At 55.1% G+C, this 10,644-nt stretch overlaps 2 protein-coding genes across 3 annotated transcripts; both read left to right on the plus strand.

The window, feature by feature from the left end:
- The first annotated feature begins 33 nt into the window (after positions 1-33).
- TRADD (TNFRSF1A associated via death domain) lies at positions 34-6,121 on the plus strand. Of its 2 annotated transcripts, none has more exons than XM_003799408.3 (5): positions 34-115; positions 3,637-3,795; positions 4,677-4,954; positions 5,036-5,225; positions 5,348-6,121. In XM_003799408.3, the coding sequence occupies exons 2-5, from the start codon at positions 3,645-3,647 to the stop codon at positions 5,656-5,658; spliced, it is 930 nt and encodes a 309-aa protein (XP_003799456.1). In that variant the 5' UTR covers positions 34-115; positions 3,637-3,644; the 3' UTR covers positions 5,659-6,121. The 2 variants fall into 2 exon arrangements, with proteins under 2 accessions (XP_003799456.1, XP_023374697.1); XM_023518929.1 differs by lacking the exon at positions 34-115 and adding an exon at positions 2,600-3,151.
- Positions 6,122-9,193: 3,072 nt separating this feature from the next.
- On the plus strand, positions 9,194-10,476 carry B3GNT9 (UDP-GlcNAc:betaGal beta-1,3-N-acetylglucosaminyltransferase 9). Its single transcript, XM_003799409.3, has one exon. The coding sequence runs from the start codon at positions 9,194-9,196 to the stop codon at positions 10,400-10,402; it is 1,209 nt and encodes a 402-aa protein (XP_003799457.1). The 3' UTR covers positions 10,403-10,476.
- Positions 10,477-10,644: the final 168 nt, after the last annotated feature.

Genomic DNA, 10,644 nt, shown 5'->3' on the forward strand with positions numbered 1-10,644 from the left:
GACGGGGCGGCCCAGGCTGGGGCACCGCCTCGGTGCCTCCGCGCACACCCGGAAGCGTCGCGAGTGGAGCGGAGCCTGGCCAGTGTGGGAACCCAGGCTCGGCCGAGGTGGTCAGGTTAGTGCAGAGGGTGAGTGGGCTTCCCGGTGCAGGCAAGAGCGGAGGCGGATCTTGTCGCCTAAGCGTGGGCACAAGGCAGTTGTCACTCGTAGCTGCCCCACCCAGCTGGCGGCAGCGGCCTATTGGTCTGTTTCTGTGGAAGGTGGGGGTGGGTAGGGGACTTGATCCCCACACAGGTTCCTTCTCCCAGCCGAGGACTTTCAAGGTGGGGCGGGGGTAAGGGGAGGGCCCTGCAGGTGAGAGGGCAGGGGGAGGGGGCAGCGGGAATGATTATGAACACTTATATGAACCGAGATCCCCTGACCACTTTAGCTGAACGGAAATGCGAAGGTAGGCTAGTGGGAAGCACGAGAGCTCGTGAGCAGCGCTGCTGAGTAGGGGGCGCGCCCGCCTGGTCGCAGGGAGTCGCCAGCTTTTAGTCCTTGTGCCACTCCCATAGACCATCCCTGCCCATCCAGCCAGGTGGGCTGCCCTGGGACTGTTGTTTTAGTGGGGTGAGGTGCCTGGCTCACTCCCGGTGGTAGGGACAGTTGTTCTTAGGTCTGTACCCTGGTGTCGCGCAAAGTCTTCGCCCACTAAGCGTTTTCGGGACTCAGCCTGAAAGCCTCAGCCCCGCCCGAAGAGGGGCGGAGTCAGGGTGGGTGGGGCATGGGGCTTCCCAAGGAGCGGGACCCTGTAGAAGGACACGTGGAAGGAGTTACCAAGGAAACGAGGGAAAACGAGGGCCCCTGGTCTTGTCTCTACCTTGTTCACTGAGCTCTCCACCTCCAATGCTGCTGACTTCCCCCAGTTGTTGTGTACTAGTATGATGGAGCATACCCCATCCCAGGCTCCAGTACTCTCTGGCAGACCTGATAGGCAGACTCAGGTCCCATTTCATACCCACTTCCATCCTTTTGGGTGAGACCACATCCATCAGGTCAATATTCCCAAGTCTGGGGTCCAGGGTAGGTTCCCACTTTCTTTCCCCGGGCCACTGCTCAGGCCAACCCCCCCCCCACCTCCACTTGTCCCACCTCCTTGACTGGCTCAACTAATGCTCTTGGACCCACTTGTCACTTGCAGAGTTCTACTCCATGTGTTGTTTGTTTTATTTTGCTTTTTAAGAAAGACATTTATTTTGCCTTTTTTTTTTTTTCAGACAGAGTCTCCCTCTGTCTCCTGGGCTAGGGGGCTAGAGTGCAGTGGAATCATCATAGCTCACTGCAACTTCACACTGCAAGCAATTTTTTTGCCTCAGCCTTCCAAGTGGCTGGGGCTACAGGCACTGTCCACTTGGATTTTTTTTTTTTTTTGTAGCAATGAAATCTTGCTCAGGTTGGCCTGGAGCACTTGACCTCAAATGGTCCTTCTACCTAGGTCTCCCAGAGTGCTAGGATTTACAGGCATGAGCCAGCACACCTGGCCTTATTTTGCCTTTTTAATACAAAAGAAATGTGTCTACATAAAGTATTAAATATAGCTAAATAGAAAGGACATAAAACCCACCATAAATCCTTTCCCTGTCCATCTATCCTACCACTCCCTAGCTCTAAACACAATACTAGCTTCCTGTTAATTTTAACCACCATAAATCCTTTCCCTGTCCGTCTATCCTACCACTCCCTGGCAATAAACACAATACTAGCTTCCTGTTAATTTCCAAACTGTCATTTTAGGTAAATGGACAAGTTTTGATATGTTTTCTATGAGAAGGCTGGAGGAGTGGGGTGCCAGAGGATGTATCCCTTATACTCACACCCAGGGTAGTGCCATCACCAGATATTGTTTCTCTTGCCAGGGGCTCAGTGATGCTGCAGGGCACCTGCTCAGTTATGCTCTCAGCTTTGTCCCTTAGTTAGGGCAGTAGTTCTCAAACTTCCTAATGCTGAGGCCCTTTAATACAGTTCCTGTGGGTCACGACCCACAAGTTGAGAACTGCTGGGTTAGGGTCTGGGGGCAGATCTGAAATGTAGCTTCTGCTCTGAGCTCGGAATCCCTCCTGAACGATGTACAAGGTATAGTCCTGGTTCCTTCTTGTACCTCCTCCCCTGAAACTCCCTGTTCCTCATGTAAATAAGTGCCAGCTTAGGCTACCACATCTGTCCTGCCCATAGCTGGAGCTCATAGCCCAACATATGTAAATACTAAAGACCACAGAGTACAGGACTGTGACTGATGGGACAGGAGATAAGGCCTTGAGCCTCCAATTCTAGGAAAAGGGTGAGATTTTGCCACTACTAAGGTGAGGAGAAAAGAAAGGGCATTTCTCCACCTGCCACCCATGAGACAGTAACTGGGAGACTACTAAGCTGCTAGTTAGTGCCATGGTTCCCTGGCTGGGAAGTTTGCCTCCATGGTTTAGGGATAGGAGTTTTTTTTATTGTTGTTGTTTGGTTTGATTTTTTTGTTGCCCAGGCTAGAGTGCAGTGACATGATCATAGCTCAATGCAACCTCACTCTATCTCCTGGGCTCAAGCAATCCTCCTGCCCCAGCCTCCCCATAGCTGGGACCACAGGTGTGCACCACCAATCTTGGCTAATTTTTCTATTTTTTTTTTATTTTTAGAGATTGGGATCTTGACTCTATCTGGACAGGGAAGGAATCTATAGAAGAAAAATTTGAGTTGGATAAGATAAGAGCCCAACTCCAGGAGTTTTATAATAAAGGGAATGATTTCATTTATATAACTGAAAAGTCTAGGTGTTAGAGACAGCTGGATCCTGGGCCATAGAATGGGTAGGAGTGCACCTCTATCTTTTGGCTCTGTTTCTTTCTGTGTTTCTCTTATTCTCAGATTCTTTCCAAGCACCGGCAAGGAGACCTACCCTTCCTTTCCTCCAGTTCAGCCCCAAGAGAAGGGAAATTAGTACCTCTTTCCTATTGGTCCAGTCATAATTGCAAGTTGATTTTCATTGACCCAACTTGAACTACTCATTGCAGAAGGGTAAACGGATATGCAAATTGGCCAGGCTTGGTACACAAGCCCAGACTTAGAGCTAGGGAGTGGGACATAGCACATGGATTGAGAAGAGAGGAAGAAGTCCACAAAGGTAAGTGTTGGGGAGAGATCTGGATAGATACATATTACAGGTGTCCTTCTCTGAAGCCAGTAGGTTTAGTGGGAATGCAGGTAAAAGAACCTAATGGTGGGGCAGGGCCCTTTCAGTGATACTGGGGGCTCAAGTTCAGGACATGGATCTGGTTGGCTCTGGGGCATGGGCATGGGCACCATCCAGAATGAAGATGTCTCCTATCAGCTTTGTAAGAGAGGCACACTGGCCTAAGCAGGAGGCAGAGAAGCCCCACTGCAGGATCTACCTCTACTTTCCCTCCACTGAGGCCCTAGGCTCTTTCTCTGAGGGCTCTGTGCAGAGTCAGAGGCATAAGGGGCTGCCTGTGAGATGGTGACTTTTGTCCCAAGTGTGCCAGCTAGTTGAGCCTAAGCCTACCATGAAGGAGACAGCTGAGCCACATGGGACTAGACAGTCTCCAGGGCTGGGGGATGACCTGGATGCCTGACTGTCTGCATCTCTAGGAGGTGAGATGGCGGCTGGGCAAAACGGGCATGAAGAGTGGGTGGGCAGCGCTTACCTGTTTGTGAAGTCCTCGCTGGACAAGGTGGTCCTGTCGGATGCCTACGCACACCCCCAGCAGAAGGTGGCAGTGTACAGGGCTCTGCAGACTGCATTGGCAGGTGCGTTGGGGGCAGGGGGCATGTGGACAGGAAGAGGTGACCTGGGGCCTTTTGTAGGGCAGGGCAGGACTCAGGTTCCAGGTCCTTGGTAAGCCTAGGCTTAGACACCATTAGGAAAAAGATCTGGTGGGGATTGGGGGTGGAGAGTGCTGGGGAGGGAGGCAGAAGACCCCAGCTGTGTAGGCTCCTTCTTTGCTTATGGCTTGTGTCCCTGTGATCATACATGGACAGATCCCCATGTCCGTGTATGATCTACCTACTTGCGCACTAACATTCCCCACCTCAGACCAGCCGGCTCCCTCCTTTCTAGTAATTGGCTATCTTTCTCTCCTCTTTTCCTCTCTCACTGCAGCACTCCTTGCCCAAGACTCCTCCCCATACCTGCCCTTCCAGTCCCCCTTTCCCATCTCAGTGCAGAGGCCACAGGAGGCTGAAGCGGGTTGTGGGATCTGTTCCTGGCCCCAGAGCAGCGGCAACCCCTCTCCTTCCTGAGCAGCGGGACCCGCACTTGGTAGAGGCTGAAGACTTGAGACCTCTTACTCTTCCTCTGCCCAGCGGGCTGCCTGCCTACGCGGCACGGCTGTCCAGGGCACAGGTCTTTTTCTATGCTGCAAAGTCCCTCCCCTTTGCCTACCCTAATATGAGGTGTCAGAAATGCGGCTAGGTGGCGGTCACTCTGTTTTGGAGTGCACCTGTGATAGGTCTTGGACTTCCTTCTGCGTTATTGCTGTTTGCATCCCAATTTTGTTTCCCAGCTGGGTACTCTAGGGTAATCGTGTACACCAGATCAGGGGATGGGGACGGGGGGGTTGCCTCTCCTACGGCCGCGTGGAGAAGGGCTGCTCTTGGGGATCGCTGGACCTGACTGCCCACTTCCGCAGAAAGCGGCGGGAGCCCAGAGGTGCTGCAGATACTCAAGATACACCGCAGCGATCCGCAGCTGATAGTGCAGTTGCGATTTTGCGGGAGCCAGTCCTGCGGACGCTTTCTCCGCGACTACCGCGAGGGGGCACTGCGCGCTGCGCTGCAAAGGGGCTTGGCGGCTGCCCTGGCCCATCATACTGTGCCGCTGCAACTGGAGCTGCGGGCTGGCGCGGAGCGGCTCGACGCGGTGCTAACGGATGAAGAGCGCTGTTTGAATAGCATCTTAGCTCAGAAGGTGCGGCCGGCCTGGAGTCAGGATGGGATAGGGCGGGAATTCGTGCCGAAGGTTCCACTGACCGCGCATTCCTTCCCCTAGCCCGACCGGCTCCGGGACGAGGAGCTCGCTGAGCTGGAGGATGCACTGCGGAATCTGACGTTCGGCTCAGGTGGCCATGGTAGCAACACGGAGGTAGCTCAGGGTTCTTCGCAGTCCCCGGTCCCCTCTTTCTCGGAGAAGGCGCCTCCACCGTCTGGCCAGACTTTTCTGTTCCAGGGTCAACCCATAGGTGAGGGTTAGGATTAGGCACACAGGGAATTTGGAGCAGGGAGGAACGAGGACTAGGCGGGAATGGGAGGGTGCTGGCTCCAGGGTGTCCGGCGTTCATCTGCTTGCTCACTTATTCCGCAGTGAACCGGCCGCTGAGCCTGCAAGACCAGCAGACATTTGCACGCTCTGTGGGCCTCAAATGGCGCAAGGTAGGGCGCTCACTGCAGCGGAGCTGTCGCGCCCTCCGGGATCCGGCGCTGGACTCGCTGGCCTATGAGTATGAGCGTGAAGGGCTGTACGAGCAGGCCTTCCAGCTGCTGCGGCGTTTCGTGCAAGCCGAGGGCCGCCGCGCCACGCTGCAGCGCCTGGTGGAGGCGCTGGAGGAGAACGAGCTCACCAGTCTGGCAGAGGACTTGCTGGGCCTGGCCAGTCCCGATGACGGCTTGGTCTAGGCCAGGTGCTCAGCCAGAGGTTTGGAGCACCTGGATGACACTAGGGTCCCTTCTGCTGCTATCCAGGGCCCCCTGTCTATGCACGGGACTCTGAGACCACACTTACAATCTCACTTGCCTCTCTGCTGGAGCTCCTGGGGTAGAGTTGCTTCCCCCAGGAATCAAGCTGTCTGGGGTATACCATGGGAGATTCTGCCCCCATATAATTTGCTGGAGATAGCGTTTGGGTGACCTGCTGCAGAGGTCAGCCTCACCCTCTCCTATCCAAGAAGGACTTGAAGCTGGTGTTTACTTCACTCATTAAACACTGGCCCCTGGGTATCCTAGGCATCATCCTGGGTGCTGCAGATGCTGTGGTGAGCAAGATAAATGATTCTGGCCTGCCCCCATCTCACACACAGTGTGGTACCAACATTATTAAGCAATGGAAATAAAGTGTAACCCTTTTTTGATGTGAAGTAAACCAGGAGTTATGGGAACATGAAGGAGGGGCCTAACCCAGACTGTGGGTTGGGCTTCTAGGAGAGATGAGTGTGTGTGTGTGTGTGTGTGTGTGTGTGGTGGGGGTGCTGAGAGAAAAGCTGTGCTCAAGGCACAGCCAGCCTCAGGTGAAGCCTTGAGGCAGGTGAGGAGGGATGTTAGAACACAAAGTTTAGAGCAGCTGGATCTGGGGGTGAGTGGATTTGTTACAAGGTCAGTTGCTAAAGCAGATGGAGTGAGGGCTCTTAAGCCATTTTACAGAATGTGGATTTTATTTTTATTTTATTTATTTTTAGAGGCAGGGTCTCACTCTTAGCCAGGCTGGAGTGCAGTGGTGCTATCATAGTTCATGCAGTCTCCAACTACTGGCTCAAGAGATCCTCCTCTCTCAGTCCCTCAAAGTGCTGAGATTATAGGCAGGAGCCAATGTGCCTAGCTAGCATGTGTGGATTTTATAACTGGGCCAGTGAGAAGCCTCTGAAGGGTTTCAGGAGGTAAGACTGGGAGTTTGGTAAGGAGAGAGGAAGGGAGGGAGGAGAAGAGAGAGAGGTGGTAGAACTGGTGGCAACAGAAATGGAGGAAAGTGGCTGAACACCAAGAGCTGCTGGGAGGAAGAATGACAGACCTGGTGACACTGATGGAGGGTAGGACTGCCTGCTGGGATGGGGGTCCTGGGGAAAGCTAAATGCTTGCTCTATTTGGGACAAGTTGAGCATGATTGGACACTCTTGGAGAGAGGGTGAGGGCAGCTGATTTGTAGTTCTGAGTTGAGAAGGGGCAAAGCAACAGATAATAAATTAACAGGTGGGGGCAGTCCCTGGGAGAGGTCCTGAAGGACACCAACCAGAAAAGGGACAGCCTATAGAGAAAGGAGGAAAACCAGAAAATCAGGAAGCCAGGGGAATACCCACCTGCTATATCAGAGGCTGCAAATTAGTTAAGACTGAGGAGTGTGCACTGGATTCTCCTAAAAGGAGGTCCCAGGTAGGGACTTATCCTGGAGGATGATGGGAATAGCACAAAGCTGTACTCCAGGAGGCAGTGGGTGGTGAGGCAGTGGAGAAAGCCAGAGTCCAGGATTCCTGACTAGTCTGTGGCCTTAAGTATTGGTGTTTAAGGGAGAATGTTAGTGGGAAGATGCCCTCAATAGGAGCAGACACAGCCCTTGGGAAAAGAATGGTGCTGAGTAGGATGGGAGCTGTCTCCAGCAGCCTGTTCTCATAGACACTGGTGGGGGGCTGTCTACTCCAGGCTTCATGACAGGGGCTGGGACCCAGAGACCCTGAGTCTTCAGAAAAAAGAGATGATGGCTCAGCACCCCTAGCACAGTAGTTACGGCACAGCCATATACACCGAGGCTGGCAGGTTCAAACCTGGCCTATGACAACTGCAACAAAAAATAGTCGGGTCTTGTGGCAGGTGCCTGTAGTCCCAGCTACTTGGGAGGCTGAGGCAAGAGAATCATTAAGCCCAAGAGCTAGAGGTTGCTGTGAGCTCTGATGGCACAGTACTCTACTGAGGGTGACATAGTTGAGACTTTATCTCAAAAAAAAAAAAAAAAAAAGAAAGAAAGAAAGAAAAGAAAAGAGATGGCAGCTGAGCTGGGCAAGAACCTAGACCTTAATGTCAGAGCACCTCTTTGCCCACCCGGATCCCAGATCAAACCCTTACCAAAGGCTTCCTCCAGGAGTCGTTCCCTGCCAGCCTACTCTGGCCTGTAATGGCACAAGCATGGTCATTTACTCTACCTGAGGGAAGCTCTGCTGGGGACTAGGTGACTCAGAACTGCACCTGGGATCAAGTCTATCAGTCCCTGGGCAGGCAGGCGGAAGTGCTTTCTGGTGAAATGAAAGCAGGGTGAGATGGATGAGAGGGGGTTAGGAAGGACAGAGAAAAGAATCCTGAATTCCAAAAGACAGGGGTGGGGAGAGACAGGGGAGTAGGGAGGGACAGTCCTTCCTGCCTGAGATCCTGGTATGTTATTAGCACTTATCTTGCTGAGGAGCAGTGTCCCCATCTGCAGGGTTGTGAACACTGTATGAGCAGCTTTGTCTGTGCCTGTTTACCGGGAGCTAGGAGGCATGGCAGAGCAAGGAGTGAGGAGGCAGCCGTGTGGCCCAGGGCAGTTTATGGGCCCTGCCTGGTGGAACTAGGACTGCTGAGGGGAGGTGCTCCAAAGGATCGGCGGGGATAGTGGCTAAGTCGCTGCCTAAGACGCTTGGCCCCAGGAATTTAGGGCTGGCCGCTGGGGGGCAGAGGGCTTCCCGGCAGTCCAGCCCCGCCCCACTCCAGAGAAACCATGGTAGGGGTGGAGGGGGATAACTAGAGGAGTTGCCATTTCTTTCAATCCCTGGAAGGGCAGATTTTGGGAGTCAGAGCCATCATCAAGAACAGGCCTTCCCAGCAAGAATTGTCCGTGAGGAGGATGCCTCTCAGGGATTAGACTCACTCGGAGATCGCACTCCCGGCGCCGGGGCGGAGCTGAGCTCCAGATGTCCTGGCGCGCACAGCTGGAGGGTCACGTGGCACAGCCGGGTCCCCCTTCCTGCCAACGTTGCATTTGGCTCAGGCCTCGTCCATGGCCGCCCTTGGGACCCTGCGCTGAGCCCCGGAGGCCCCGGCATCCGGGGCTGCGCCGCTCCCGAGGGCCGAGCGTGAGTTGGGATCCCGGAGACCGACATTGGATGGGGATCAGGGAAAGGTAGAAGGGATTCAGCCTTAGAGCGGGGAAGGCGGGAGGGGGTGGGGCTGAGGTTCCACGGGTCCCGGTCCGGCCTTAGGGTACCGTCCTGGGCCGGAGCTGAGGATAGGGGGAGTTGGTTACAAGGGGGAACTTTTTGTCCCTTCAGGCTGCTAATCCCAGCGAGTGCGCCTGGGTCCAGAGCAGGAGTACGAAGGGAGGGGAATAAACCGCCGGTAGCTGGAGACCCCTGGGGCGTGGCTGCCCGCCCCTCCTCTTGGGGAGGGCGGGGCTGGGAGTGCTAGCTGCTGCCGACTCGGGAGTCCTTGACTGCGACCCTTCTTCGAAGGGACGGTGAGCACCGGCCACGCGGACATGAGGCGGCGGCTTCGCTTAAGGCGGGACGCGTCGCTCACGCTGCTCCTCAGCACCGCCCTTGGCCTCCTGCTCTATGCACAGCGCGACGGCGCGGCCCCGACGACGAGCTCGCCGCACGCAAGAGGGAGGGCGGCACCGAGACCCACCCTGGGGCCCCGCACGTTCCAGTTACCGGACGTGGGCGCAGCACCTCCGGCCTACGAAGAAGACACGCCGGCCCCGCCCACACCCACGGGCTCCTTTGACTTTGTCAGCTACTTGCGAGCTAAGGACCAGCGGCGCTTTCCGCTGCTCATTAACCAGCCACACAAGTGTCGTGGCGACGGCACACCAGGCGCCCAGCCTGACCTGCTCATCGCTGTCAAATCAGTGGCAGCAGACTTCGAGCGGCGCCAAGCCGTGCGCCAGACGTGGGGCGCTGAGGGTCGAGTGCAGGGGTCGCTCATACGCCGTGTGTTCTTGCTAGGCGTGCCCAAGGGCACGGGCACAGACGGGACAGTCACCATGGGGGTGGGCATACGAACGCACTGGCACGACCTACTGCGTGCTGAGAGTCGAGCATATGAGGACATCCTGCTCTGGGCCTTCGACGACACTTTTTTCAACCTCACACTTAAGGAAATCCACTTTCTGGCCTGGGCCTCAGCATTCTGCCCCGACGTGCGCTTCGTTTTTAAGGGCGATGCTGATGTGTTCGTGCATGTAGGGAACCTGCTAGAGTTCCTGGCACTGAGGGATCCGGGTCAGGACTTGCTTGCTGGTGATGTGATTGTGCAGGCACGGCCCATCCGTGCACGTACCAGCAAATACTACATCCCTGAAGCCGTGTATGGCCTGCCAGCTTATCCTGCCTATGCTGGTGGCGGTGGCTTTGTGCTTTCAGGGGCCACGCTGCGCCGCCTGGCCAGTGCCTGTGCACAGGTTGAACTCTTCCCCATCGACGATGTCTTTCTGGGCATGTGCCTGCAGCGCCTGCGGCTCACCCCCGAGCCTCACCCTGCTTTCCGCACCTTTGGCATCTCCCAGCCTTCAGCTGCCCCTCATCTCCGTACCTTTGACCCCTGCTTTTACCGCGAGCTGGTTGTAGTGCATGGACTCTCTGCTGCTGACATCTGGCTTATGTGGCATCTGCTGCACGGCCCACAAGGACTAGCCTGTGCACATTCACAACCGGTTGCTGCAGGCCCCTTCAAATGGGACTCATAGGTCATTGGATCCATCACAGCCCAAGCTCCTCTTAAGACTAGGATGGGGCTGGGCATGGTGGCTCTTGCCTGTAATCCTAGCACTCAGATCCCGAAGGCAGGTGGATTGCCTGAGCTCACAGGTTCCAGACCAGTCTGAGGAAGACAATCGCTTAAGCCCAAGAGTTTGAAGTTTCCGTGAGCTATGATGCTATGGCACTCTACTGAGAGTGACAAAGTGAGATTCTGTCTCAAAAAAAAAAA

The sequence above is a fragment of the Otolemur garnettii genome, unplaced genomic scaffold (genome assembly GCF_000181295.1).
Source record: "Otolemur garnettii isolate 467f Iridium unplaced genomic scaffold, OtoGar3 scaffold00151, whole genome shotgun sequence".
Taxonomy (NCBI): Eukaryota; Metazoa; Chordata; class Mammalia; order Primates; family Galagidae; genus Otolemur; species Otolemur garnettii.

Bases quoted from the DNA above. Each gene is read 5' to 3' on its own strand.
- TRADD (XM_003799408.3), top strand. From the start codon at position 3,645: ATGGCGGCTGGGCAAAACGGGCATGAAGAGTGGGTGGGCAGCGCTTAC. The intron at 3,796-4,676 runs GTGCGTTGGGGG...CCACTTCCGCAG, and splicing joins TCTGCAGACTGCATTGGCAG to AAAGCGGCGGGAGCCCAGAG. The intron at 4,955-5,035 runs GTGCGGCCGGCC...TCCTTCCCCTAG, and splicing joins ATAGCATCTTAGCTCAGAAG to CCCGACCGGCTCCGGGACGA.
- B3GNT9 (XM_003799409.3), top strand. From the start codon at position 9,194: ATGAGGCGGCGGCTTCGCTTAAGGCGGGACGCGTCGCTCACGCTGCTC.